Below are 27,041 nucleotides of genomic sequence, written 5' to 3'. Positions count from 1 at the left end.
GTGACCACTATTTTCTCCTTGAAGATAGACATGGAACAGTGAACCCTCTGACAGGAGTGAGTCTCACTTTGTAGACAGACACAGAACAGTGATCCTTTTGTCAGGATCAAGTCTCTCTCCGTAGACCGACGCGGAATGGCGATATCTCTGCCAGGGGTTGGTCTCTCCCCATAAACAGATACTGAACAGTAATCTCTATGCTGAAGCTTAGTCTCTCGCTATAGACAGGCTCGAAACAGTAATCTCTCTTCCAGGGGTGAGTCTCTCACCATAGACGGATACCGAGCTATCATCTCTCTACTGCGGTTGAGTCTCTGACTGTAGATGTATAGAGAGTGGTGATCTCTTTGCTAGGGTCAGTCTCTCTTTGAATAGAGGAACAGCGATCTCTCTGCTGGGGGTGAGTCGCTTTCTGTAGACAGACATTGGACTGTAATCAGGGGTTCGTTTTAGGGATCGACCGATAATCTGCAACACCGATATATCGAGGGCCGATATGCACTTTCCCCGATATAGCGGAATCGGCCCCTAAGGTTACCAATATTGCCCATATTTCGGGAAAGTGCTTGTACCAGAGTGAGGCCTGCAGCTAGAGGCATCACCCCGGTACCGGCGTCCATAGCCGACGGTCGGCTGTCTTGTAATGACAACCGATGCGGCTGAGAAGCCGCACGGCTGTCATTACAAGGAGCGGGAGGGGACGTCTCCCCCCCTCCCGCGGCATCCTACCTGCACGGCTGCCAAAGAGAAGACCAGATCAGAGCCGCATTTGGCTCTGATCGGGTCTCCATGTAAAAAAAAACCCAGAAGTGATGTCATGACATCGCTTCTGGGTACTCTGCGCCAAATTAAAAAAAATGCGAGCATTCAAAACAGCCAAACTTTGCGTTTCGAATGCTTTTAAGTGCAGAGGAGGGGTTTGGGGTCGTTTAGACCCCCAGATCCCTCCACCACAGAACCTGTGAAAAAATAAGTAAATAAATAAAACATTTTTTAAATGTCCGAAAATATCGGCCGATACTAATATCCGATGACCAAAATATCGGCATCTGCAATAAAAAAAACGATATCGGTCGATCACTAGTTAGTTTCCCCCCCAAAGATGGACATAGAATGGGGATCTCTTGGGAGAAAGTCTCTCTTTGTAGACAGAGAATGGTGACCCCTTCGTCAGGATGGAGTCTCTCCTTGTAGGTAGACATGTAATAGTGATGTCTCTGCCAGGGGTCTCTCCCCATAGATAGATACTAAATGATAATCTTATGATGTAGAATGAACAGAGATTACACAGCGAGGGTCCCCGCCACAGATCCCTGGAGATCACACAAGGAAGGCGCCCACACAGGCTGGTATGGGGTGCTGGAAATCAACAAAGTTGTATATTTGGGAAACTCTGAAAACGGTATGACAATAATTATTAAAATGTTTGTACTACAGCAGAGCCGTGTGTGTCAATATGCGTGACTAATCCTCAGGTCATGTCTGTGTAATATGACAGCCTGTTATTATTACAAGATGGGGCAATGGTGACTGCTGTATAAAGTACTGTAGCAACCCATGATAATATAAATAGATTATGCAATGCCTGCACACAGGAGACACTGCTAATCACGCACATTTCACGGCATCCCTCGCAGACAGGAGCCTGCCAATCACACAGAACTCCCAGTATTCTCTGCATATGGATGACCGCCAATCACACAGAACTCCCAGCATCCCCTGCACACAGGAACCTGTAAATCACACAGGACTCTCAGAATCCCCTGCACACAGAAAACTGCCAATCACACAGAACTCCCAGCATCCCCATGCACACACAAAACTGCCAATCACACAGAACTCCCAGCATCCCCTGCACACAGAAAACTGCCAATCACCCAGAACTCCCAGCATCCCCTGCACACAAAAAACATGCCAATCACACAGAACTCCCAGTATTCCATGCACACAGGAGATCGCCAATCACACAGAACTCCCAGCATCCCCTGCACACAGCAACCTGCCAATCACACAGGACTCTCAGCATCCCCTGCATATGCAAGACTGCCAATCACACAGGATTCTCAGCATCCCCTGAACATGCAAGACTGCCAATCACACAGAACTCCCAGCATCCCCTGCACATGCAAGACTGCCAATCACACAGGACTCTCAGCATCTCCTGCACACACAAAACTGCCAATCACACACAACTCCCAGCATCCCCTGCACACACAAAACTGCCAATCACACAGAACTCCCAGTATTCCCTGCATATGCAAGACTGCCAATCACACAGGATTCTCAGCATCCCCTGAACATGCAAGACTGCCAATCACACACAACTCCCAGCATCCCCTGCACACAGAAGCCTGCCAATCACCCAGAACTCCCAGCTTCCCCTGCACACAGGAAACTGTAAATCGCACAGGACTCTCAGAATCCCCCGCACACAGGAAACTGCCAATCACAAAGAACTCCCAGCATCCCCTGCACACACAAAACTGCCAATCACACAGAATTCCCAGCATCCCCTGCACATGCAAGACTACCAATCACTTAGAACTCCCAACATTCCCTGCACACAGGAACCTGCCAATCACCCAGAACTACCAGCATCCCCTGCACACAGGAAACTCTAAATCACACAGGTCTCTCAGCATCCCCTGCACACGCAAAACTGCCAATCACACAGAACTCCCAGCATCCCCTGCACATGCAAGACTGACAATCATAAAGAACTCCCAGCATTCTCCGCACACAGGAATCTGGAAATACGAAACATCAAAACCATCTTCTGTAAAAAATGTTTATAGGAAGTAAAGGATGAGAAATATATAGAATTCACCTTACATTTCTGTCCTCATAAAACTTGCAGCATTAAAATGAAGGCAAAACTTTTTTTTTTAATTTGAATAGAGAAAGGGAGGGTTATAACCTTTGGAAGTTTTTTTTTTGCTATCTGTGTCCCATTGGGGAGATTTCCTTTACTTCCTGTTCCATATCCAAAACTAAAAAAAAGTTTTGCTTTCAATTATAATTTATATATTGCATAAGAAAGGCAGAGACCAGGCTGGGGAACCCGGGGCACCACTACCATAACCGAGAAGGGGGGGGGGCAAGGAACCCAGAGCACCGCTACCATAACGGAGAAGGGGGGGGGCGAGTAACACAGAACACCACTACCATAACGGAGAGGGGGGCGAAGAACCCAGAACACCGCTACCATACCGGGGAAAGGAGGGTATCTTTATAGAGAGAGACACCTAATGTCAGTTTCATTAAAAGAGAGAGGGAGGCTGGGGTGGGGGGTCATAAGGAAGGAGAAAGGCAGAGAAGGGGAAGTATAGAGGAAGTATAGAAAGAGAGAAAGGCAAAGATTGGCAGGGGAACACAAAGAAAGATGTAGAGTGGGGGAGATGGTGGTTGAGGGGAAGAATAGAGAGGGATGAGGTAGGTTGAAATGGGGCGCAGGAAAAGAATAACGTGGGGGGGGGGGTGAGAGGGAGAGAAGCAGAGAAAGATAGAGAGGGATGGAGGTGGATATGGGGGGTAAGGAAAGCAAAGCTAAGAGAAGGAGAGAGGCCAGCTGAAAGAAAAGAGAGGGAGGTGGAGATGGGGGCATTGAAAGGACAGAGAGAAAAGGTGGCGGAGATAGGGGAGGGATAGAGTGGGAGGGAGGCAGAAATGGTGGCGAGGGACAGTTTTGCAGGGGGGTATGCAAAGATGCGAGGAAAGGACAAAGTGGGAAGGATGCAGAAATGGGGGGTGCAGGAAGGATCGAGAAGAATGGAGGTGGAGATTGGAGCAGGGGAAGTATAGAGTGAGAAGGATGCAGAAATGGGGGGCACAGGAAGGATTGAGAAGGAGGGAGGTGGAGACAGGAGCAGGGGAAGGATAGAGTGAGAAGGAGGCAGAAATGGGGGGCACAGGGAGGATTGAGAAGGAGAGAGGTGGAGATGGGAGCAGGGGAAGGATAGAGTGAGAAGGAGGCAGAAATGGGGGGTGCAGGAAGGATCGAGAAGGAGTGAGGTGGAGATAGGAGCAGGGGAAGGATAGAGTGAGAAGGAGGCAGAAATGGAAGGCACAGGAAGGATCGAGAAGGAAGGAGGTGGAGATGGGAGCAGGGGAAGGATAGAGTGAGAAGGAGGCAGAAATGGGGGGTGCAGGAAGGATCGAGAAGGAGGGAGGTGGAGATGGGAGCAGGGGAAGGATAGAGTGAGAAGGATGGGAGCAGGGGAAGGATAGAGTGAGAAGGAGGCAGAAATGGGGGGCACAGGAAGGATTGAGAAGGAGGGAGGTGGAGATGGGAGCAGGGGAAGGATAGAGTGAGAAGGAGGTGGAAATGGGGGGTGCAGGAAGGATCGAGAAGGAGGGAGGTGGAGATTGGAGCAGGGGAAGGATAGAGAGGGAAGGAGGTGGAAATGTGGGGTGCAGGAAGGATAGAGAGGGAAGGAGGTGGAAATGTGGGGTGCAGGAAGGATAGAGAGGGAAGGAGGTGGAGATAGGAGCAGGGGAAGGATAGAGTGAGAAGGAGGCAGAAATGGGGGGCACAGGAAGGACTGAGAAGAAGGGAGGTGGAGATGGGAGCAGGGGAAGTATAGAGTAAGAAGGAGGTAGAAATTGGAGGCACAGGAAGGATCGAGAAGGAGGGAGGTGGAGATTGGAGCAGGGGAAGGATAGAGAAGGAGCAAAGGCGGCAGACATGGGAGACTCCTCACCTCCACAGTGACGCCAAGAAAAAGGGAAGGGAGCCTAGGATGTGGAGGAACCCCATGTGACACAGGGGAAGGTACCTCATCCCCATTCCCCAGGTTTCCACCACACGTCCGGATTCTCTCATTAGTGTTCATTGCAGCAGAATCACATGCAACCGTTTGATACAAATGGCCACATCTAAATAAGAGGACCTGTCAGAGCAGTACAGAAGAAGTAAAGTCAGAAAACTTCATTCTAATCATCAGTACTTTCACTCTGCCCACTGTTTATTAGCCGGTAAAAGTGAGAGTCTCTCTTGTTGCTGAGGGTTATAGGGGAATCCATTTCAGCCACCCTCCCAGCATGCATCACCAGCACGCGGTCTGAGTCCATAATGGTGTTCAACCTGCGAGAGAAAATTCACAGATGTGTCAGTGAGATATTGGCAGGGTAGAATCTCCGTTCCGCAGGGTCAGTAATAACATCACATGGTTCATTTATAGTAATGGTTGGAAAAGTCAGGGATTAGGGGTACCTGTGTGCGATAGTGAGGACTGTGCGCTCTCTGAATCTTTCACGGATGGTCTGCTGCAGCAGCTGGTCAGTCTGATGGTCAACACTTGCCGTAGCTTCATCGATGCACAGAACCTAAAAAAGAGGAGCAAACAGCATCTATGGATGGATTTCCTGAGTGTCAGTGAGCCAATTCTCATTTTATTAACCCTGAATTGTACGTAAGGTAGCAGGAGTAGTGATCGACCGGTATCGTTTTTTTGTTGCCGATATTTTGGCCATTGAATATCGGTATCGACCGATATGAGCCGATATTTTTGTACGGTGACGAAACCCTTGCTCGCTCGCTTCCGCTCTCCCGACACTCCTCTGCTTCTAGTGAGTCAGCTTGCAGATCGCAACGTCTGATGGTTCGGTCAACCAAGGCTCCGGGATCCGAACTACAGCTATGCGCCGTTTGGAATCCATTAGCACAAACACCAGGCAGGCTGTATGTAAGTTCAAACAGGAAGACCTTTATTGGAAGTACACAACACACTTTTATACAGAATTTGGAACATCCTGCACCCAACAACCGCTTTCCCATTGGTCAATTGCAAAGTACATGCTGTTCTCCTTCAGGTCCTCCTTAGCCATGCAAATGAGGACTTGAAAATGAGTCAGTAGGGATTGGTCTGATAGCTTGACCAGAAGGACTGTTATGTGTAATGAGACAGAAACCCCCAGGGGGCAATCAATGCACACAACAGCCAGACATAGAACAATGGTTCCATAATGAGCCTCCAATACACATTACTCTGAGTGTCAATACATCCCTTAGCAGACAACAGGTGAGTTCATTAGCACACTTGACAATAGGTGAATGGAAAGCCACCTCAGACAAAAGCAACATTGTTAGACAGTCAGTCTCCACATTGAACTTCCTGGAATGACCATATTAGGAGTTTTACTTCCTGGTCAGAGACCTCATACTGTACAGGGAATAAAATCTTCATATTACAAGGGAGACATCATTCCTGAATATCACTGTCCCCTTTGTAGAAGTCCAAACCATATTCTCAGTGTTCACCACCCTCTTGGTCACCCTGCATCCATAATAGACGCAGGGTGACTTAAACATAAGAGAGCCCCATAAGGCTGGGCATGGTGCCCCCCAACCTCTCTAAACGAATTTGGGGTCCACAACCCCCATGCCCAAAGTGACTCCCGTCACATGTACATTTAAATTTTTTTTTTATCACTTGACAGGTACTGTTTTGAATGCTGTCATTTTTTTTTAATCTGGCGCCAGACAGTACACGGAAGTGATGTCACTCATGACATCACTTCCGGGTTTTTACATGGAGACCCGATCAGAGCCGAATGCGGCTTTGATTGGGTCTTCGGCGGCCGTGCAGGCTGCTTGCCCGGGCCTTCCGGTGGGACGGGAGACCCGGGCGAGCCGCAGAAGGTGGCGGGAGGGGGGGGGGGGACATCCCCTCCCGCTGCTTGTAATGACAGCTGAGCAGCTTCTCAGCCGCATCGGTTGTCATTACAAGACAGCCGACCATTGGCTATGGACGCTGGTACCGGGGTGATGCCTCTAGCTGCAGGCATCACTCTGATACAAGCACTTTCCCAAAATATCGGCAATATCGGTCACCTTGGTGGCCGATTCCAATATATTGGTGAAAGTGCATATCGGCCCTCGATATATCGGCTTTGCCGATAATCGGTCGATCCCTAGGCAGGAGTGCAAATACAGATTGGAGGTGCCCTAGACAGGGGCTTTGCAGGACTGATCGCCATGCTAAACTGATCCTCCTGGAGAGAGGAATAAGGTAGGCATTACACCTTTTTCCTCTACCCCTAGGCAAAAATGAGCATTTAGCCCTTGTAGTTTTGGGGCCCCTCAATGTAAACGAAAAGAGGTTTGACCGCACTCCAGTGGATAAGGATAAAATTATCCTTTATTAAGATTGTAAATCCAACAAAACCAGACAATCGAGCCACAGACCGTTGACGCGTTTCACGATTCAATATCGCTTAATCATAACTGTCAATACATCGTTGCATCTGGTGTTAAAATAGTAACGGTAACATATGTTCCCAATATGAGAGTAATTCATGATGTTAACTATTAACCAATTACTAACATCCCAGCAAAGACAAACAGATTGGTATATTCAGCCAATCTGTTAAAGAAACATATAACAATTGAAAGAGAAAATGTATTTTGTTTCCTTTCTTGTAAAAACAAAAAAGCTATGGCATTGGCGCAAGAAGTATGATTGAATACAATATATAAATATATAATTATATAAATCTATGCAAATTTAGGCAACAACCTTCAGGGATGGTGACTACAATCACGTATATGTCACCCCATACATCCCCCCCCCCCCACTTAATAACCTATAATCAAATAGAAAAAACAAACACAAATTGCACCCATGCAATGCTTCAATATACAAAATGTACGGAGTGTACAAGATGTAAAAAAAAAAAAAAAAAATCACACCTGTGACCAAAATGGAGCAATGCACAATGTATTATATAAATGCATATTATATAAAAAATAATGAATAACAAAATAAAAACACGAGAGAAAAAAAAAAAAAAAACAGACAGGAAATTAAAAACAAAAAACAAAAAAGGGGGTCACTCAAAAACAAAAAAAAACAAAGACAGGAAATAAAGAAAAACAGAAAAAGGGAGTCACACCATCCCATTCAAAATGTAACCCTTCCGGTATTCTTGTATGTAATCTAAATATCCAAAAGACTTCTCTTTTACAAAAAAAAACTAAATATATCTCCCCCTTTCTCTGGCAACTTAACCACTTGCCGACCGCTGCGCGACTATTTACGTCGGCGGTCAGCCCCTCACAGGCAGAGCGACGTAGGGATACGTCGCTAGCCTGTGAGGGTCTAGGGAGCGAGCGCACGCCGCCGGAGGCGCGCTCTCGCGTGGTCACGGACCTCCCCGCGCGTGTGACCAGCGGACCCGATGTCCGCTGGTCCTTCGCGATCGTCGGGTGGAGAGGGAGAAAGGCAGGCGGTTGATGTAAACAAGCTGCCTGTCATTCTCCCCTGTGTAGGAATGGTGATCATACGGTTCTACTATGTAGGACCGTTGATCACTGTTCCTACACCTCAAGCCACAGCCAATCACAGTTAGAATCACGCCCCTAGTGATACACATAACCCCTCCCTCTAAAAAAAAGTTAACCCCTTCACTGCCAGTGTCATTTTACAGTAACAGTGCATATGTATAGCACTGATTACTGTAGAAATGTCACTGGTAACCCCAAAAGTGTCAAAAATGTCAGTCAAGGGTCCGATCTGTCCGCCCCAATGTCGCAGTCCCGCAAAAAAAAAAAAATCGCAGATCGCCGCCATTAAGCGTTAAAAAAAAAAACAACAAAAATGACAAAAATCTTTTCCTTTGTTAGTAAACGCAATAACTTTTGCGCAAACCAATCAAAGTAGCTTTTTGCGATTTTTTTTTACCAAACATATGGTAAAAAAAAAAAAATTGGCCCAAAATGTTAAAAAAATTTAGATTTTTACTTTTTTTGGGGGGGGAATTTCATATAAAAAAATGTGAAAAATATTGTTATTTTTGCAAAATTAATGCTGTTTTTTTGTTTATAGCGCAAAAAGTAAAAATCGCACAGGTGATCAAATACCACCAAAAGAAATCTCTGTTTGTGGGAAAAAAAGGACGTCAAATTTGTTTAGGTGCAGTGTCGCACGACAGCGCAATTGTCCGTTAAAGTCACGCAGTGCTGAATCGCAAAATAGGCCCTGGTCAGGAAGGGGGTAAAATCTTCCGGGGCTTAACCTGTTCAATAACTTGTACTCTTACTAGGGAAAGATCACCCACATGAACATTGTTAAAAATGTCTAGCCACATTAGTGGATTTACAACCTCTAATGTCGCTCAGATGTTCCCGGAATCGATCTTTTAACCTGCCAACATCCTGAATAGAGCGTCCGCTACATGTGATGACATAAATAATGTAACTAGGGTTACAATTAAAAAATCTATTAATTTTGTAAGTGACATCACAGGCTGTAGAAGTAGCGTGGGGGCCCCACTGCAAGGATAGTTTTGTTCTTGTGCCTGGAGTTGGGCTTTAAGTACACAAACAACTACCGCTAACTAATGCACCCAAGCATCAACTGACTCAGCATCTTTTGGAGCTGGCAACAGGACCACTGATAGGGGGGGCACCACCAGTCCTCCTGTAGGGAGCCCCAACAGCATGGGGAATCGGTGCAGTCGGGCGGATGGGCAAATACAGAAGGAAGCCCTGTGTGCCTCTCTACAGCAGCTGAAAGCCAGTTTCTCCCCCTCCTGCCGGCTTTCACCTGCTGCGGGGAGAGACACAGCGCATCATTCCTGTAATTGCTGTTCTGAAACCGATCCCCCTCCCTGTTCTGTCTGCTTCTGACACCCCCCCTTCCCGTGTGCCCCCTTTCATTGTGACGTCACCCCCCCCCCACAGCGCTGCTGGCCTCCCTGTCCTGTAAAAAAATTACAAATTGTAAAAAAAAAAAAAAAAATAATAATTAAACATTGTAATAAAACATTGAAAAAAAATGATAAAATAAAATAATTGTAAAACGTTTTAACATTTAAGAAAAAAAAGTTATATATATTTTTTCAATGTAAAAAACAATTTAAAAAGGGCCTAATTCACACAGGTTCTCTGTTATGTTTATGTCTAATGATTTTAGTGTATTTCTATTGAAAATATTGTCTTGAGAAATTGGGGGGGGGGGGGCCCTACCAGGAAGACTGTACGTCATTTCTAACAGCAGCCCTGGCTGGCAATGATTCGGAAGCATATAATTACAGAGAAAAAACACTAGCAGATGACAGTGACCGTTGCCTGGCAAGACCTGTTAGGTTCACCTTAGCTGGTTGGTATCGGACTCCCTTTACCACACCAACCTTGTACAACCCCCCCCCCCCCCGCCCCTCCCCACCATCTATCCAGCCTGCCCCCACACACCATCTCCTACTATCCCTCACCTTTAAAAGTCCCGCATTCTCAACTGATATTTCCATGATGAGACCATGGACAGTCATCTGACTGCCCTTTGCGGTATGTGGTCAACCTACGGCCTACCATGGGACTCACCTTGGCATGAGTGAGTAAAGCTCTGGCCAGACATAAGAGCTGCCTCTGTCCAAGAGAGAAATTCTTCCCTTTGTCACCAACATCTGCATCCAGACCCCCTGCAAGACGAGGACATGGGACAATAAGTAATTCAAATACAAAAGATATAAGCGAGCGCTCAGAGGAGAAAGCTACTTGCAAAAAAAGGGGACAAACCAACCTCATACAGTATTCAAAGCAAATCAAAAATAATGTAAAGGTCTACAATAAAAAATGTAACAGATAATATATAAATACAATAGAACTTAAACTATAAAATGATCATGTGATCAAGTGCATCAACCGATATAGTTTACTACAAAGTACAAAAAACATTATTTATAGTACAAACAAGGCAATCTTTAGGCTACGTTCACATGTTAGCGTAGCGGACCGTGGGCAGAATCGCCACGATTCTGCCCGCGATCCGGAAATCATTGCAAATCGCGGGACGCCTGTGCGTTGCCGTTGATTTGCAATGGCACACCAAACGCTGTGCGATGTTGCCGCGATTTCCGCCTGCCGAATCGCGGTAACATCGCGCAAACAAAATCGCGGGTCGCATGACGCCCCAAAGAAGCTCTTGTGCCTTTTTTGGGCGTCATGCAACCCGCAATTTTGTATGTGCGATGTTACCGCGATTCGGCAAGCGGAAATCGCGGCAACATTGCACAGCGTTTGGGGTGCCATTGCAAATCAACGGCAACGCACAGGCGTCCCGCGATTTGCAATGATTTCCGGATCGCGGGCAGAATCGCAGTGATTCTGCCCGCGGTCCGCTAGCTAACATGTGAACGTAGCCTTAAATTGCTGGTGCTCTGTAATTGTCCAATCAATTCATAAAGTCCCCAAATCCACATGAGAGAATCCTCCTGAGATTCTCAATAATAATGTCCCCCCAGTGTGAAAAACGCCTCCACTCCATCTCCATGCACTCACTGGAAAGCTAATAAAAATTAGCTTGTAATTACAGCCTTTCTTGTAAGCACATAGAATCCACCTTTGAACTTCCACTTCAGATCGGCAAGAATGGATCCTGTGCAGAAATAGCTCACAACACAGAGCCCAGAGATAAGGTATACAGTGCAGTATTTATTAATAAATAGGCCACTTAAAACACATCAATGAATCTATCTGGAAATAAACACATTCAGAAGCAGCTGGACTTACTAACATGGCAGCTAATCCGAGACCCGGAAGCAGCCACGAGACGTCAGCACGTAAGGCTCCACCAGACGCGTTTCGTCCGCATGCAAGTTCTAAAGGGATATCCCCATTCTTGGCAATTGGGCGTGGGAGTTCAAAGGTGGATTCTATGTGCTTACAAGAAAGGCTGTGATTACACATGCTAATGTTTATTAGCCTTCAGGTGAGTGCATGGATGTGGAGGATCGCTGCCCTTTTGGTGACAGAGGCATTTTTTTTGTAATCTTAAAAAAAAAAAATTTTTTTTCATATAGAAAAATAAAAGAAGCACCACCAGACATATCAACAGTGCCACAAAAATGTCAATACAAATAACTGACTAGGAGATAGATGGGAGCAACAACGTTAGACTAACCGTAGACAATAACGTAGGCCTCCTCTAGGGTCCAGGTCTATCCATAGGAGTACAAGAGAAATGGCCGCACACCAAACCATGGCTCACGATGAAAGGCTTTATTTAACAAGGATGCAAGGTACAGCAAAATGGATGGTAGACATGTTTCACACGACTCACAGCGTGCTTGTTCAGTAGGTAGTTCCAATCCGAGGTCCTGCACCCATAGCTGGCTGTGAAGCTCCAATTGCCTGAGCGGTGTACATCTCTTTCCCTGTGTCCTATCCATAGGTGGGTGCATACCAAGGGAGAAAATAAAGAATACAGGCATCTAAGTTCTTTAGCTAGAGCCTCCAGACCCAGCAAGTGGAGGCTCTTTTCACACTGGGGGAGATTATTATTGAGGATCTTAGGAGGATTCTCCTATGTGGATTTGGGGACTTTCTGAATTGACTGGACAATTATAGAGCACCAGCACTTTAAAGATTGCCTTGTTTGCACATTAAATGGTTTTTGTACATTGTAGTACACTATATTGATTGATGCACTTTAACCGCTTGCCGACCGCCGCAAGTACATATACTGCGGCGGTCAGCCCCGGCCAGGCAAAGTGACGTATATATACGTCACTAGCCTGTGACTGGCTTGTGAGCCAATAGCCGGCGAGTGCGTGCCCGCTGAGGCGCGCACCCGCCCCGGCCCGTTCACTGAGGAGTCCGTGCGTGTGACCGGCGGACCCGATGTCCGCCGGTCACACTGTGATCGTCGGTAGAGAGGGAGAAAGGCAGGCGGCTAATGTAAACACTGAAAAACAAACACAAAAAAGGGCGCACCAGCCTAGCGCATTATCCTCAGCAAGCTTTTTAATAATAATAGTTTAAAATCAACTACTCACAAACATGCGTGGTAGATCAGCATATAGATTCCAACAAAACGGCATCAAAATAGAATCCGATATCCCATATGTACGGAAGGCTAATGCGTTTCGAGGCCTTGCCTCTTCCTCAGAGCCTCAATGCGCTAGGCTGGTGCGCCCTTTTTTGTGTTTGTTTTTCAGTGTCTTTGACCACCCCGGTCGTAAAGGGCAGCAAGGCGTAGCCATACGGGATGCCAAGTGTAGGTTCCCAGATCGAAACAGCTTGAGGACCTGGTTTTGAGCGCAGGAGCAGGGTGCCTAGTATCACTCTTTTCTTTTTTTGGCTAATGTAAACAAGCCGCCTGTCATTCTCCCCTGTGTAAAAATGGAGATCAGACGGTTCTCCTATGTAGGACCATTGATCTCTGTTTTTACAGTAGTAGCCATGTCCCATCACAGTTATAAGCACGCCCCTAGGACACACTTAACCCCTCCCTCTCCAATACAGTTAACCCCTTCCCTGCCAATGTCATTTTTACTAACAGTGCATATGTATAGCACTGATTACTGTAGTAATGTCACTGGTAACCCCAAAAGTGTCAAAAATGTCAGTCAAGGGTCCGATCTGTCCGCCGCAATGTCGCAGTACCGCAAAAAAAAAAAATCGCAATCGCCGCCATTACTCGTTAAAAGAAAAAACACCAAAAATGACAAAAATCTTTCCCTTTGTTAGTAAACGCAATAACTTTTGCGCAAACCAATCAAAATACGCTTTTTTTTTTTTACCAAACATATGTAGCATAAAACAAATTGGCCGAAAATGTTAAAAAATGTAGATTTTTAAATTTTTTTGGGGGGAATTTCATATAAAAAAATGTGAAAAATATTGTTATTTTTGCAAAATTGACGCTCTTTTTTGTTTATAGCGCATGATCAAAAAAATCGCACAGGTGATCAAATACCACCAAAAGAAAGCTCTGTTTGTGGGAAAAAAGGACGTCAAATTTGTTTAGGTACAGCGTCGCACGATTGTCCGTTAAAGTCACGCAGTAAAAAATCGTAAAAAAAACCCTGGTCAGGAAGGGGGTAAAATCTTCCAGGGCAGCTATTCCTACGGATAGGAAGACAATACCCAACAGTGATGACTTAGAGGAGGCGGCGACTGTCGGAGGACGTAAGAGAAAACCCCCTGGTCAGGAAGGGGGTAAAATCTTCCGGGGCTTAAGTGGTTAATATTTTATAGTTTCATTTTTATATTATCTGTTGCACTTTTGTTGGAGCGCTGCATATTATTTTTGATTGGACAATAACCGACACAAATTATGAAAGAGTCCCAGCCCAATCTCCATGAGATGACTCACCAATACGCTCCACCAAATCCTGCAGGTGACACTGGGAGAGAACATCCATCAGATCAGAATCCGTGTGGCGGGACAAAGGATCCAGGTTCTCCCTGACACTACCACTGAACAGGAAGGGATCCTGAGGGATGATGGCAAGTCGTGACCTGACAGAGAAACAGAAAAATTACATAAAGGAGGTCCATGGGACATTAACCCCAGCATCTTTATTGCCACTCACCTCAGGTCTTCCAAATTCAGCTCTCGCGTGGAAGTGTCATCAATAAGAATTTGACCAGAATTTAGCTCCATCATCCGGAAGAGCACCAGGAACAAAGAGGACTTTCCAGAGCCTGTCCGACCCACAATTCCAATCTTCTCCCCAGGAGATATGGTGAAGTTTACACCATCCAGTGCATTGGGAAGGCCAGGGCGGTAACATAAAATGGCATCTCTAAACTCAATACGCCCATGTTTGGGCCAGTCTGGCTCTACCTGCAAGAAAGACACAGGTAATATGAAGAAAGTGTCTCAGAAATGTACCCTTTGAGGGTCCTGTGCCTCTATCATTGGCAGTCTGAAGGTGGCATGGGCAGTCTGAAGGTGGGTTCTCTGGTTAGAGGTCGGAAGGACTACAAGCTGTGACCCTCTCTCATTTCTCATTATGTTGAGAATTGGCAATATATTCCACTGCAGAATCAGAGGACCTGTTAATAACACACTCGTGCTCCATAAATTACAGGAGCAGACAATTAGAAGCTGAATTCCTGTGACAACTATGTTGGTATCGGCCTGGAGGTCACTTACCATTACTATCCCTTCTCTTGGTTCACATGGCAGCATGGTGGAGTACTCTTCAGCTCTCTCCACACTCACCATCATGGCTTCTGTCTGAGTGAAGCTGGAGATAAGACCGGACAACAATCCCGTGATGGAGAGCGCATAGGACAGAGACAGCCCAACTAGACCTACAGAGAAGAGGAGATCAATGAGAACAAGAGACAGGAGGAGAATAGAGGGAGCCTGCGAGAGAAGGGGAGCGAGAGAGAGAGAGAGAGAGAGGAGACAGCCTGCGAGAGAAGGGGAGAGAGAGAGTCAGACAGCCTGCGAGAGAAGGCAAGAGAGAGAGAGACAGCATGCGAGAGAAGAGGAGAGAGAAAGACAGCCTGCGAGAGAAGGGGAGAGAGAGGGACAGCCTGCGAGAGAAGGGGAGAGAGAGAGAGAGAGAGACAGTCTTCGAGAGAAGAGGAGAGAGAGAGAGAGAGACAGCCTTTGAGAGAAGAGGAGAAAGACAGTCTGCGAGAGAAGGGGAGAGAGAGAGAAAGCCTTCGAGAGAAGAGGAGAGAGAGAATGCCTGTGAGATAAGGTGAGAGAGATAGTCTACGATAGAAGGGGAGAGAGAGAGAGAGAGAGAGAGAGAGACAGCCTGCGAGAGAAGGGGAGAGAGAGAGAGACACCTTGCGAGAGAAGGGGAGAGAGAGAGAGAGAGACAGCATGCGAGAGAAAGGGAGAGAGAGAGAGAGAGCCTGCGCGAGAAGGGGAGAGAGAGAGAGACAGCCTGCGAGAGAAGGGGAGAGAGAGAGACAGCCGTCGAGAGAAGAGGAGAGAGAGAAAGACAGCCGTCAAGAGAAGGGGAGAGAGAGAGACAGCCTGCAGGAGAAGGGGAGAGACAGCCTGCGAGAGAAGGGGAGAGAGAGAGAGAGAGAGAGAGACGGCCGTCGAGAGAAGGGGAGAGAGATAGACAGCCTGCAGGAGAAGGGGAGAGACAGCCTGCGAGAGAAGGGGAGAGAGAGAGAGAGAGAGCATGCGAGAGAAGGGGAGAGAGAGAGAGACAGATATCGAGAGAAGGGGAGAGAGAGAGACAGCCTGCAGGAGAAGGGGAGAGACAGCCTGCGAGAGAAGGGGAGAGGGAGACAGCCTGCGAGAGAAGGGGAGAGAGAGAGAGAGAGACAGCCTGCGAGAGAAGGGGGGAGAGAGAGAGAGAGAGAGAGACAACCTGCGAGAGAAGAGGAGAGTGACAGTCTGCGAGAGAAGGGGAGAGAGAGAGAAAGCCTTTGAGAGAAGAGGAGAGTGAGAATGCCTGTGAGATAAGGTGAGAGATAGTCTACGATAGAAGGGGAGAGAGAGAGAGACAGCATGCGAGAGAAAGGGAGAGAGAGAGAGCCTGCGAGAGAAGGGGAGAGAGAGAGAAAGCCTGCGAGAGAAGGGGAGAGAGAGAGAGAGACAGAGAGACAGCCGTCGAGAGAAGGGGAGAGAGAGAGACAGCCGTCGAGAGAAGGGGAGAGAGAGAGACAGCCGTCGAGAGAAGGGGAGAGAGAGAGACAGCCGTCGAGAGAAGGGGAGAGAGAGAGACAGCCGTCGAGAGAAGGGGAGAGAGAGAGAGAGAGACAGCCGTCAAGAGAAGGGGAGAGAGAGAGACAGCCTGCAGGAGAAGGGGAGAGACAGCCTGCGAGAGAAGGGGAGAGAGAGAGAGAGAGAGAGACGGCCGTCGAGAGAAGGGGAGAGAGATAGACAGCCTGCAGAAGAAGAGAGATAGCCTGCGAGAGAAGGGGAGAGAGAGAGACAGCCTGCGAGATAAGGGAAGAGAGAGAGAGAGAGACAGCCTGCGAGAGAAGGGGAGAGAGAGAGAGACAGCATGCGAGAGAAGGGGACAGAGAGAGAGACAGCCTGCGAGAGAAGGGGAGAGAGAGAGAGAGAGAGACAGCCTGCGAGAGAAGGGGAGAGAGAGAGACAGCCTGCGAGAGAAGGGGAGAGAGAGAGAGAGAGAGACAGCGTGCGAGAGAAGGGGGGAGAGAGAGAGAGACAGCGTGCGAGAGAAGGGGAGACAGGGAGAGGCAGCCTGCAAGGAAAGAGACAGTCAATCATCCCATTCCATTATTCTATCCCTAACAATATTCTCACCTGGATCACCGACTCTCCTCTGGTGTTGGATTATAGCGATAACAGCAATGGCGGTAACAACTACTACTCCAATCATCTGCAGGCGGATGTCCAGCCACTGGACGGCAGTATTACTGGCAAACACGCAACGCTGGTTCACATCTAGACGAGACTCACATTCAAGTTTAAACCTGCAGCCAAACAAAAAGAAGCACTGGCCGTATTTTTATTACAGGTACTTATATAGCGACATGAATTTTGGCCCTAGTATGTGTATGTATGAATGTGAGTTACGGACCTTAGATTGTACGCTCCTTTTGGGCAGGGACTGATGTGAATTCATCCTTTCACACTGCATCGCCGATCATGGTAAAGAGCCTATGACGTAGACTCTTTACAACAGGGGTCCTCAAACTACGGCCCGCGGGCCGCATGCGGCCCGCCAGGGTCCTGAAACCGGCCCGCCGGCCGGGATCGGCATAGGGCTGATTGTCAGTCACTCACTGAAGCTGTAATATGCTTCAGAAAAGGGTGGACCCGGGGCACAGAGCACTGCGACCTAGCCCACCCATTTGTGTGACAATAGCGAATGAAAGGGGACACGCTGTGGTCACTCTGGCATTGAAAGGGGGCACGCTGAGGTCACTCTAGCATTGAAAGGGGGCACGCTGTGGTCACTGGCATTGAAAGAGGGCACGCTGGGGTCACTCTGACATTGAAAGGGGGCACGCTGGGGTCACTCTGACATTGAAAGGGGGCACGCTGGGGTCACTCTGACATTGAAAGGGGGCACGCTGTGGTCATATATATATATATATAAAACAATATAATAAAACAATAAATATTGTATTGTTTTTTTTTGTGCACTACAAATAAAATATGCGCATTGGAATTTGTTCATATTTTTTTTCAAACTATAGTCCGGCCCCCAACAGTGTCTGAGGGACCGTGAACTGGCCCCCTGTTTAAAAAGTTTGAGGACCCCTGCTTTACAATGTAATCAGCTGTGTCCAAACACAGCCCATCACAGTGTAAATAGGAAGTGCCAGTTATCGGTATTTCTCGAGCCGATAAACGGCATTCCTCACAGGGGGAATCTGCACTGATAATCAATGCATGATTATCAGTGCAGCCCCAACAGAGATGCCTACCAGTGCCCACCAATGATGCCAATCAGTGCCTATTAGTGATCCCAATCAGTGTCCATTAGTTATGCCTGTCAGAGCCTCCTCATCACTGCCGTCAATCAGTGCCCATCAGTGATACCTGTCAGTGCCTCCTCATCAGTGCCGCCTATCAGTTCACATCAGTGCCCATTAAGGCTGCCCATCCATGCTGCATATCAGTGCCACCTCATCAGTACCCATCAGTGCAGCCTATTAATGCCTGTTAGTGCCGCCTCATCAGCGCACATCAGTGAAGGAGAAAAAGTTTACAAAATTGTATAAGAGAAACAAAGAAAACCTTTTTTTTATAAAATTGCGGTCTATTTATATTGTTTAGCAAAATATAAAAAAAAAAAAAAACTCAGTGGTGATTAAATACCACCAATAGAAAACTCTACCTGTCATAAAAAAATGATAAAAACTCTGTTTGGGTACAGCGTTGCATGACCGCGCAATTGCCATTCAAACTGTAACAGCACTGAAAGCTGAAAATTGGCCTGGGTAGGGAGGGGGTGAAAGTGCCCGGTACCGAAGTGGTTAAGGAATCGCTCTAGATTACCACAGTGTATACCTAGCTTCATTTTTGTTCTTCTGGGAGCAAATACAATTGTATATTGAACTGCACTTTGTAAGGATTGTTTTTTTCATTTTGGATAGAGTAAGGAAGGGAGGGCTATAACCCCTGTAAATTTTTCTTTTTGTCATCTGTGTCCCCATTGTGGAGATTTTCCATTACTTCCTATCCCATAGCCAAACAGGAAGTGAGAGGAAATGTATGCAAATTAGGGGATTTCCTTGGGGACTCCCGGATCACCAGAACTAGTGTATCACTGGAAGATTTTCCCCTTTAATTTTCTTTTACTTTTACTTTCAATAATAATGGCAAACAGAACAAATAGAGTGGATGAATCTCCCTAATAGGGGACCCAGACAGCAATGAAAACTGAAAGGAGTTCAAATGTATATATACTCTAACCAAAACTTAACCACTTTACCGCTGCTCACTGAGCCTCTACTTCAGCAAAGTGGCTCGTTATCGTCTGGCGACATAGACCTACGTCGCCAGACACTCCCCTCTCTCGGCGGCGCGCGCGCGCCGCCGGAGGCTCGCTCCTGCTGTATTCAGTCACAGCGGGAGTCGGGCCAGGGGAGGAGCGGCGGTGATCACCGCCGCTCTTCCCCGATCATCAGGGAATCGAGTCTGGAGATCCGCCCGCTTGTGTAAACACAGCGGGCGGATCTCCTAAGTGACAGACAGTGACAGATTGCAGGGTTCAGCATAGCTGAACCTGCGATCTGTCCCTGTGTCACTCAGTCACCTCCCCCCACACGTCAGTAAGCACCAGGCATACATATAACCCCTCCCTCTCCAATAAAATTAACCCCTTCCCTGCCAGTGTCATTTTTACAGTAACAATGCATATGTATAGCACTGATTACTGTAGAAATGTCACTGGTACCCCCAAAAGTGTCAAAAATGTCAGTCAAGGGTCCGATCTGTCCGCCGCAATGTCGCAGTCCCGCCAAAAAAAAAAAAAATCGCAGATCGCCGCCATTACTCTTTAAAAAAAAAAAACACCAAAAACGACAGAAATCTTTCCCTTAGTTAGTAAACGCAATAACTTTTGCGCAAACCAATCAAAATACGCTTGTTGCGATTTTTTTTACCAAACATAGGTAGCAGAAAACAAATTGGCCTAAAATGAAAAAAAATTTGGATTTTTACATTTTTTTGGGGGGGAATTTCATATAAAAAAATGTGAAAAATATTGTTATTTTTTCAAAATTGTCGCTCTTTTTTTGTTTATAGCGCAAAAAGTAAAAACCGCACAAGTGATCAAATACCACCAAAAGAAAGCTCTGTTTGTGGGAAAAAAAGGACGTAAATTTTGTTTGGGTACAGCGCCGCACGACCGCGCAATTGTCAGTTAAATTCGCACAGTGCCGAATCGCAAAAAGTGGCCTGGATGTAAGACAGCAAAATCCTCCGGGGGTAAAGTGGTTAAAAAAAAAAGTTTCCCCTTGAGTTGTACTTTAAAGTATAAATAAAGGAAACATTTTTTTTTTTTTCATTTTGGATAGAGTAATGGAGGGTTATAACCCCTGTCAGATTTTCTTTCTGCCATCTGTGTCCCATGGCGGAGATTTCCCATCACTTCCTGTCCTATAGCCAAAGCAGAAAATGGGGCAATCCCTCCAAAGAAAATAGAATCCTAGTGTGGAGGGGGTCGGCAGAACAAGTGTCTCCATTGGAAGATTTCCTTCTATTAGCGTTCTCACTTCAACCAAAATTTTTTTTTTTTTAACTTTCACTTTCGGTAATAAGGAAAACAGAGATGGCGAATCTCCATAATGGGGATACAGACAGCAGTAAAACTGCCAGGGGTTCTAACCCCTCTCCCAACTATCCAAAACTTAAAAAAAAGGTTGCCTTTTGCTACACTTTAATTTGCACACAATTAATATTTGCACGTATTTTCACTGATATTTTGCAGATGATGTAGGCTCTTTACCATGTGACCAGCTGTGTCCAATCACAGCTGGTCACATAGTAAATAGGAAGTGCCGTTGATCGGCTTTCCTCAGTTCGTGCCTGACAGGCACAAGTAGAGGAGAGCCGATCTGCGGCTCTCCTGACGGGGGGTCTGCACTGGTAATCAGAGCATTAATTACCAGTGCAGACCCTTAGGGGGGGGGGGGGGGTGCCACTAGAACCACCAGAGATGCCCACCATGGCCACCAGGGATGGCAATCAGGGCTCAGGGAGCCCGGCAGTGCCCTCCCTATCAATGCTGCCCGTCAGTGCCACCCTATCAGTGCCTCCTCATCAGTGCCTGTCAGTGCGGCCTCATCAGTGCAGGAAAAAACGTATCCATTTACAAAATTTTATAACAAACAAAAAAACGTTTTTTTTTTCAAACTTTTCGGTCTTTTTTTATTTGTTTAGCAAAAAAGAAAAAACCTTGCGGTGATCAAATACCACCAAAAGAAAGCTATATCTGTGGGGGGAAATGACATAAATTTGGTTTAGGTACAGTGTTGCATGACCGCGCAATTGTCATTCAAAATGCAACAGCGCTAAAAGCTATAAATTGGCCTGGGCGGAAGTGGGAAAAGAGCCCGGTTTTGAAGTGGATAAATGTGGCCAAATCCTGTATTCCTCAGTTTTGGAAAACGCAGCCCCCCCCCCCCCCCCCGACCATTAGTGATTGTATTCGCAAAATTGAGGACGTTAACAAAAACAGAAGAATTGCCTCTGTCAGCACAACACAACAGGGAAAAATATGATAGGACTAAGGCCCTGTTCACATAGCAGCGACGCTACTTCCCGGGGCGACCTCGGAGCGGCCGGTACGGACTTCATAACATTGAAGTCTATGACGGTCGTTCCGGGTCGCCCCAAAGAAGCTCCGGACCCTTTTTCTAAGTCGGAGCGACTTGTGTCGCTCCTATTAGAACGGGTCCACAGCTTCCCTATGGGAGGCGACCTGTGAGGCGACCTGTGAGGCGACCAGTGTGAACGGGGACTTAGAGTCTATGGAATCTCTTTGTCCTCTCTGACAAAGGACAAAACTTGCTATGTCCTGAGATTACCAGTGTTAATGTTGACACATGACCGTGGGGGGTCTGAGTTCCTGGTAAACATATTACACACATACGCACCTATCCTCCCCGCCCCCCCCCCCTTTTTTTTTTCTCCTTTCTCTCTTTCCCTTCCTCCTATTCTTCTTGCCTGCCTTGTCTTTCTAGCTCTTACTTCTTCTCTCTATTCGTTCACACCAGACATGGGAGTAAGTCACACATGTGCAAGTCACAAGAAAGTCTCAAGTCTTAACCTTCAAGTCTCAAGCAAGTCCCAAGTTACTGTGGCGAAAAGCAAGCAAGTCAAGTCGAGTCCCTGCTAGAAGTCAAGCAAGTCATTTATTTTGGTCAAGTCACAAATCAAGTCAATATACTGATCTACCCCAATTTTCACCTTTAAATCAGTTAAAAGTCAGTAGTCAGGAAAGGTTTTGTTTTATTTTCAACATTAACAAAACTGCTTAGAGCTTTTTTCTTGGCATATTAACCACTTAAGCCCCGGAGGATTTTCCTGCTCAAAGACCAGGGCCTATTTTGCGATTCGGCACTGCGTGACTTTAACAGACAATTGCGCGGTCATGCGACGCTGTACCCAAATGAAATTGATTGCCTTTTTTTCCCACAAACATAGCTTTTTTTTGGTGATATTTGATCGCCTGTGCGATTTTTACTTTTTGCGCTATAAACAAAAAAAGAGCGGGAATTTTGAAAAAATAACAATCGTTTTCACATTTTTTTATATGAAATTCCCCAAAAAAATTGTAAAAATCTAAATTTGTTAACATTTTAGTCCAATTTGTTTTCTGCTACATATTTTTGGTAAAAAAAAAAAAATCGCAATAAGCGTATTTTGATTGGTTTGCGCAAAAGTTATTACGTTAACTAAGGGAAAGGTTTATGTCATTTTTATTGTTTTTTTTTTTAACTAGTAATGGCGGCGATCTGCGTTTTTTTTTTTTGTGGGACTGCGAAATTGCGGCGGACAGATCGGACCCCTGACTAACATTTTTGACACTTTTGGGGGTACCAGTGACATTACTGCAGTAATCAGTGCTATACATATGCACTGTTACTGTAAAAATGACACTGGCAGGGAAGGGCTTAACTTTATTAGTGATCAAGGGGTTAAGTGTGTCCCTAGGGGCGTGATTCTAACTGTAAAGGGGCGTGGCTTTTGATGTAACCACAGAGACATACTATCCTACATAGCAGGATCGTATGATCTCTGCAGTTACATCAGGGAGAATGACAGGCGGCTTTGTTTACATCAGCCGTCTGCCTTTCTCCCTCTACAGCGGGAGATCACAAGTGGCCGGCGGACATTGGGGATGCCCGTGAACGAGCGGGGGCGGGAGCGCGGCTCCGGCGGCACGCGCTCGCCCCCTGCAGGCTCCTGGGCGAGCGACGTAGTACTACATCGCTTTGCCCAGGAGGGGCTGACTGCCGCAGTAAATATACTGTGGGAGGTCGGCAAGCGGTTAAAGAAACACTGTGAATGCCCAAACAGCTCAAAATCCTTCGTCCGGTCATGTTTCAACACCACAGTCACTAAAAACATGTTAAGTATTTCCATTGTTAAACAGCCAGTGTCCTAAAAATCAGAACACACTGAGGTGTTTTAAGTGACTGTGGTGTCAGAAAAATAACGGGTACATTCATTTTGCTTAAACACATCTTGAGAAAATGCAAATATTTCATAACTTAAAAAAGTTAACTCATTTCGAGTCGTATATCTCAAGTCAAAGTCAAGTCTCAAGTCATGAATACCAAGTCAAAGTCAAGTCGAGTCTTTTATTAATTTTAGTCAAGCAAGACTCAAGTCCTCAAACCTCAAAGTGGAGTTCCAGCCTAAACACATACTCACCTGTCCAACGGTCCAGCGATGCGGTCGCCCGAAGCCTCGCTCTTCTCCCTCTGTGTGCGGCGCCGGCATCACTGGTGTGGGCACCCGGCTGTGACAGTTGTTGCCTTCACAGCCGGGTACACACAGCGCATGCGCGAGTTGCGCTACGCGTCGTGAATGGTCGGCAATCTTCTGGGACCTCTCACATGTCCCAGAAGATTGCAGGGAGGGAGGGGGAGAGGAGAACTTTCGCTCAGGGTGCCGCGGCGCTCCGAGCGGAAGTGGGAGCGGGTACATGTCAAAACTAGGTACCCGCTCCCCCCCAAAAAAAATGACATGCCAAATGTGGCATGTCAGGGGGTTAGAACTGCCTAAAGCGGAAGTTCCACTTTTGGGTGGAACTCCGCTTTAAGTCTGACTTAAGTCAAGTCATGTGACTCAAGTCCCCCACCTCTGGTTCACACTCTTCTTAAAATAAGAAGGGGGATGAAGCGGATGCTGCTGTTCCAGAAGCACCTGCACTTTATAGCTTGTTGTCTCTCTATGCTTTAGAGCTCCATATCTCCGCTTTAAATATCTTTCTACGGTTATATGTTCACCATGCTGTGATCTATGATATACAGAATCCTTACAGTCATGCTTCTGTTTGTGTTTGTTGTTACCACGTTGTTTCTTACAATAGGTTGTAATTATTTGCTCCGGTTCATCGGTCTTTGAATAAATAAAATATTTGAAAGGAAATCAGAATTAAACAGAGATTTATATTTTCTGTTGTTAAGACCTCTAAGGATAAAAGCTCTACAGGGTTTACTGCAGTCCTATTCAGAGGCGTGTCAGCTCACCTGTCGGCATGTCGCGTGGCACGGATGGTACTCAGACCAGACAACGTCTCAGAGAAGTGGCTGTAGATCGGGGACAGGGTGATGCTCTGCAGCCGCTTGAGCTCGCGGGAAGTATGGCGGTAATATCTCTGGATGGAATAATACAAGATAGCCAGAGGAAGGAGGACAGGCAGAATCAAGGGCAGGCCATAACTGATCATCACCAGCATGCCCAGCAGACCAAAGATGTTGGCTAAGAATATATTGAGCATGAAGGGCAGGAAATCATCCACACAGTACATATCAGAGGAGAATCGATTGATGATGCGTCCAACTGGTGTGCTGTCGAAGAATGTTACCGTGGCCTAATGAGGAGAGACAGATAGGAAAAGAGAGAGCATTAGGAAAATGAAGAGGGGCAGAGGACAGTAACCTGAGGAGTAAGAGTTAGGAGGATCAAGAGGGGATAGGAGACACTGACCTGAGGAGAGAGATTTAAAGGGATGGAGAGGGGGATGGCAGACACTGGCCTGTGGAGAGTTACCCTTTCACACATACGGTCCGTTCAGTTCATCAGTTCAGTCACGTCAAAATGTATCAGTTTTTCATCTGTTTTTTCATCCATTTTGCATCTGTTTTTCATCCGTTTTCCATCCATTTTTCATCTGTTTTCCATCCGTTTTCCATCCATTTTTCATCTGTTTTCCATCCGTTTTCCATCCATTTTTCATCTGTTTTCCATCCATTTTTCATCTGTTTTTCATCCGTTTTTCATCCATTTTTCATCCGTTTTCCATCCGTTTTTCATCCGTTTTTCATCCGTTTTTCATCCGTTTTTCATCCGTTTTTCATCCGTTTTTCATCCGTTTTCCATCTGTTTTTCATCCGTTTTTCAATCCATTTTTCATCTGTTTTTCATCCGTTTTTCAATCCATTTTTCATCTGTTTTTCATCCGTTTTCCATCTATTTTTCATCCGTTTTCCATCCATTTTTCATCTGTTTTTCATCCGTTTTTCCATCCATTTTTCATCTGTTTTCCATCCATTTTCCATCCATTTTTCATCTGTTTTTCATCCATTTTTCATCCGTTTTTCCATCCATTTTTCATCCGTTTTCCATCCATTTTTCATCCATTTTTCATCCATTTTTCATCCGTTTTCCATCCATTTTTCATCCATTTTCCATCCATTTTTCATCCGTTTTCCATCCATTTTTCATCCGTTTTCCATCCGTTTTTCATCTGTTTTCCATCTGTTTTTCATCCGTTTTCCATCTGTTTTTCATCCGTTTTCCATCTGTTTTTCATCCGTTTTTCAATCCATTTTTCATCTGTTTTTCATCCGTTTTCCATCTATTTTTCATCCGTTTTCCATCCATTTTTCATCTGTTTTTCATCCGTTATTCAATCCATTTTTTATCCGTTTTCCATCCATTTTTCATCCGTTTTCCATCCATTTTTCATCTGTTTTTCATCCATTTTTTAATTCCATTTTTCATCCATTTTTTTTACATCAACTAACAATGCAAAAATGTTCAGTTCATCAGTTCAGTCACGTCAAAATGTATCAGTTTTTCATCTGTTTTTTCTTTCGTTTTTCATCCGTTTTCCATCCATTTTTTCATCCATTTTTCTTCTGTTTTTCATCCGTTTTGCATCCATTTTCCATCCATTTTTCTTCTGTTTTTCATCCATTTTTCATCTGTTTTTCATCCGTTTTCCATCCATTTTCCATCCATTTTTTCATCTGTTTTTCATCCGTTTTTCAATCCGTTTTTCAATCCGTTTTTCATCCGTTTTTCATCCATTTTTTTTACATTCACTACCAATGCAAAAATGTTCAGTTCCTCAGTTCAGTCACGTCAAAATGTATCAGTTTTTCATTTGTTTTTTCATCCATTTTTCATCCGTTTTCCATCCGTTTTTCATCCGTTTTTTTTACATCCACTACCAAGGCAAAAATTGATGAAAAAACAGACCGTTTGTCCGTTTACATCCGTTTTTCGTCCAATCCGTTTGTTTGACGGATGAAAACTAGGGCATTCATTCGTTCCAAAAAACGGACATTGACGGAGGCGGATGAAAACGGATGTTAACGGATGATCATTCATTGTCATCCATTTTTACATAGAGATGCATTGATGTCTGTTTTTTCATCCGTCAACGGATAGATGAAAAACGGACAAACGGACAGCATGTGTGAAAGGGGCCCTAGGAAGATGGAAAGGAGACAGAGGACACGTAGGTAAGGAGAGCTAAGAAAATGGAGAGGAGATGGAAGACACATGAGGACAGAGAGTTAGGACACTGGAGAGGGGATAGAAACAGTGACCTGAAAAAAGAGTTAGGAGAACTCAGATGGAGGAGCGGACAGAGATGAATGGAGGACAATGGCCTGAGGATAGTGAGTTAGGATGATAGAAAGGGGACGGAGGACATGGACCGATCACACAACAACACAAATCAAAAACTCTACACACCTGCAGCACTCTCTGCAATAAGCGTCTGTGGATTGCAGTGGCCGCATGTACAGTTCCCAGGGCGAAGAGCAGTGCACGCAAGGCAGTGAAAACTGAATTGGCTGCTGCAATCCCACCATATACTGAGAGATAGAAGGTTAAATTCCCAGAAATGTTCTGACCTGCAGACTCGGCCCATCTCACTGGAGACCTGGA

At 45.9% G+C, this 27,041-nt stretch overlaps 1 protein-coding gene across 2 annotated transcripts in view; it reads right to left on the bottom strand.

Annotated features, from left to right (window-relative positions):
- Window positions 1-4,767: 4,767 nt before the first annotated feature.
- Window positions 4,768-27,041, bottom strand: part of ABCC10 (ATP binding cassette subfamily C member 10) — an 86,630-nt gene continuing 64,356 nt past the window's right edge. For both annotated transcript variants that reach the window (XM_082249854.1, XM_082249853.1), the window contains exons 14-22: window positions 26,847-27,036; window positions 24,389-24,732; window positions 16,977-17,146; window positions 14,883-15,043; window positions 14,317-14,570; window positions 14,097-14,242; window positions 10,322-10,419; window positions 5,213-5,325; window positions 4,768-5,083 (exon numbers count right to left, since the gene is read on the bottom strand). In XM_082249854.1, the coding sequence (XP_082105980.1) occupies window positions 4,933-5,083; window positions 5,213-5,325; window positions 10,322-10,419; window positions 14,097-14,242; window positions 14,317-14,570; window positions 14,883-15,043; window positions 16,977-17,146; window positions 24,389-24,732; window positions 26,847-27,036 (1,627 nt within the window). In that variant the 3' untranslated portion in view covers window positions 4,768-4,932. The remainder of the gene's footprint in view (window positions 5,084-5,212; window positions 5,326-10,321; window positions 10,420-14,096; window positions 14,243-14,316; window positions 14,571-14,882; window positions 15,044-16,976; window positions 17,147-24,388; window positions 24,733-26,846; window positions 27,037-27,041) is intronic.

This window comes from Pelophylax lessonae, assembly GCF_965119305.1.
Source record: "Pelophylax lessonae genome assembly, chromosome: 3".
NCBI lineage: Eukaryota > Metazoa > Chordata > Amphibia > Anura > Ranidae > Pelophylax > Pelophylax lessonae.
Note: the sequence above shows the minus strand (reverse complement) of the source record. Positions and strands in the feature narration are given on the sequence as shown.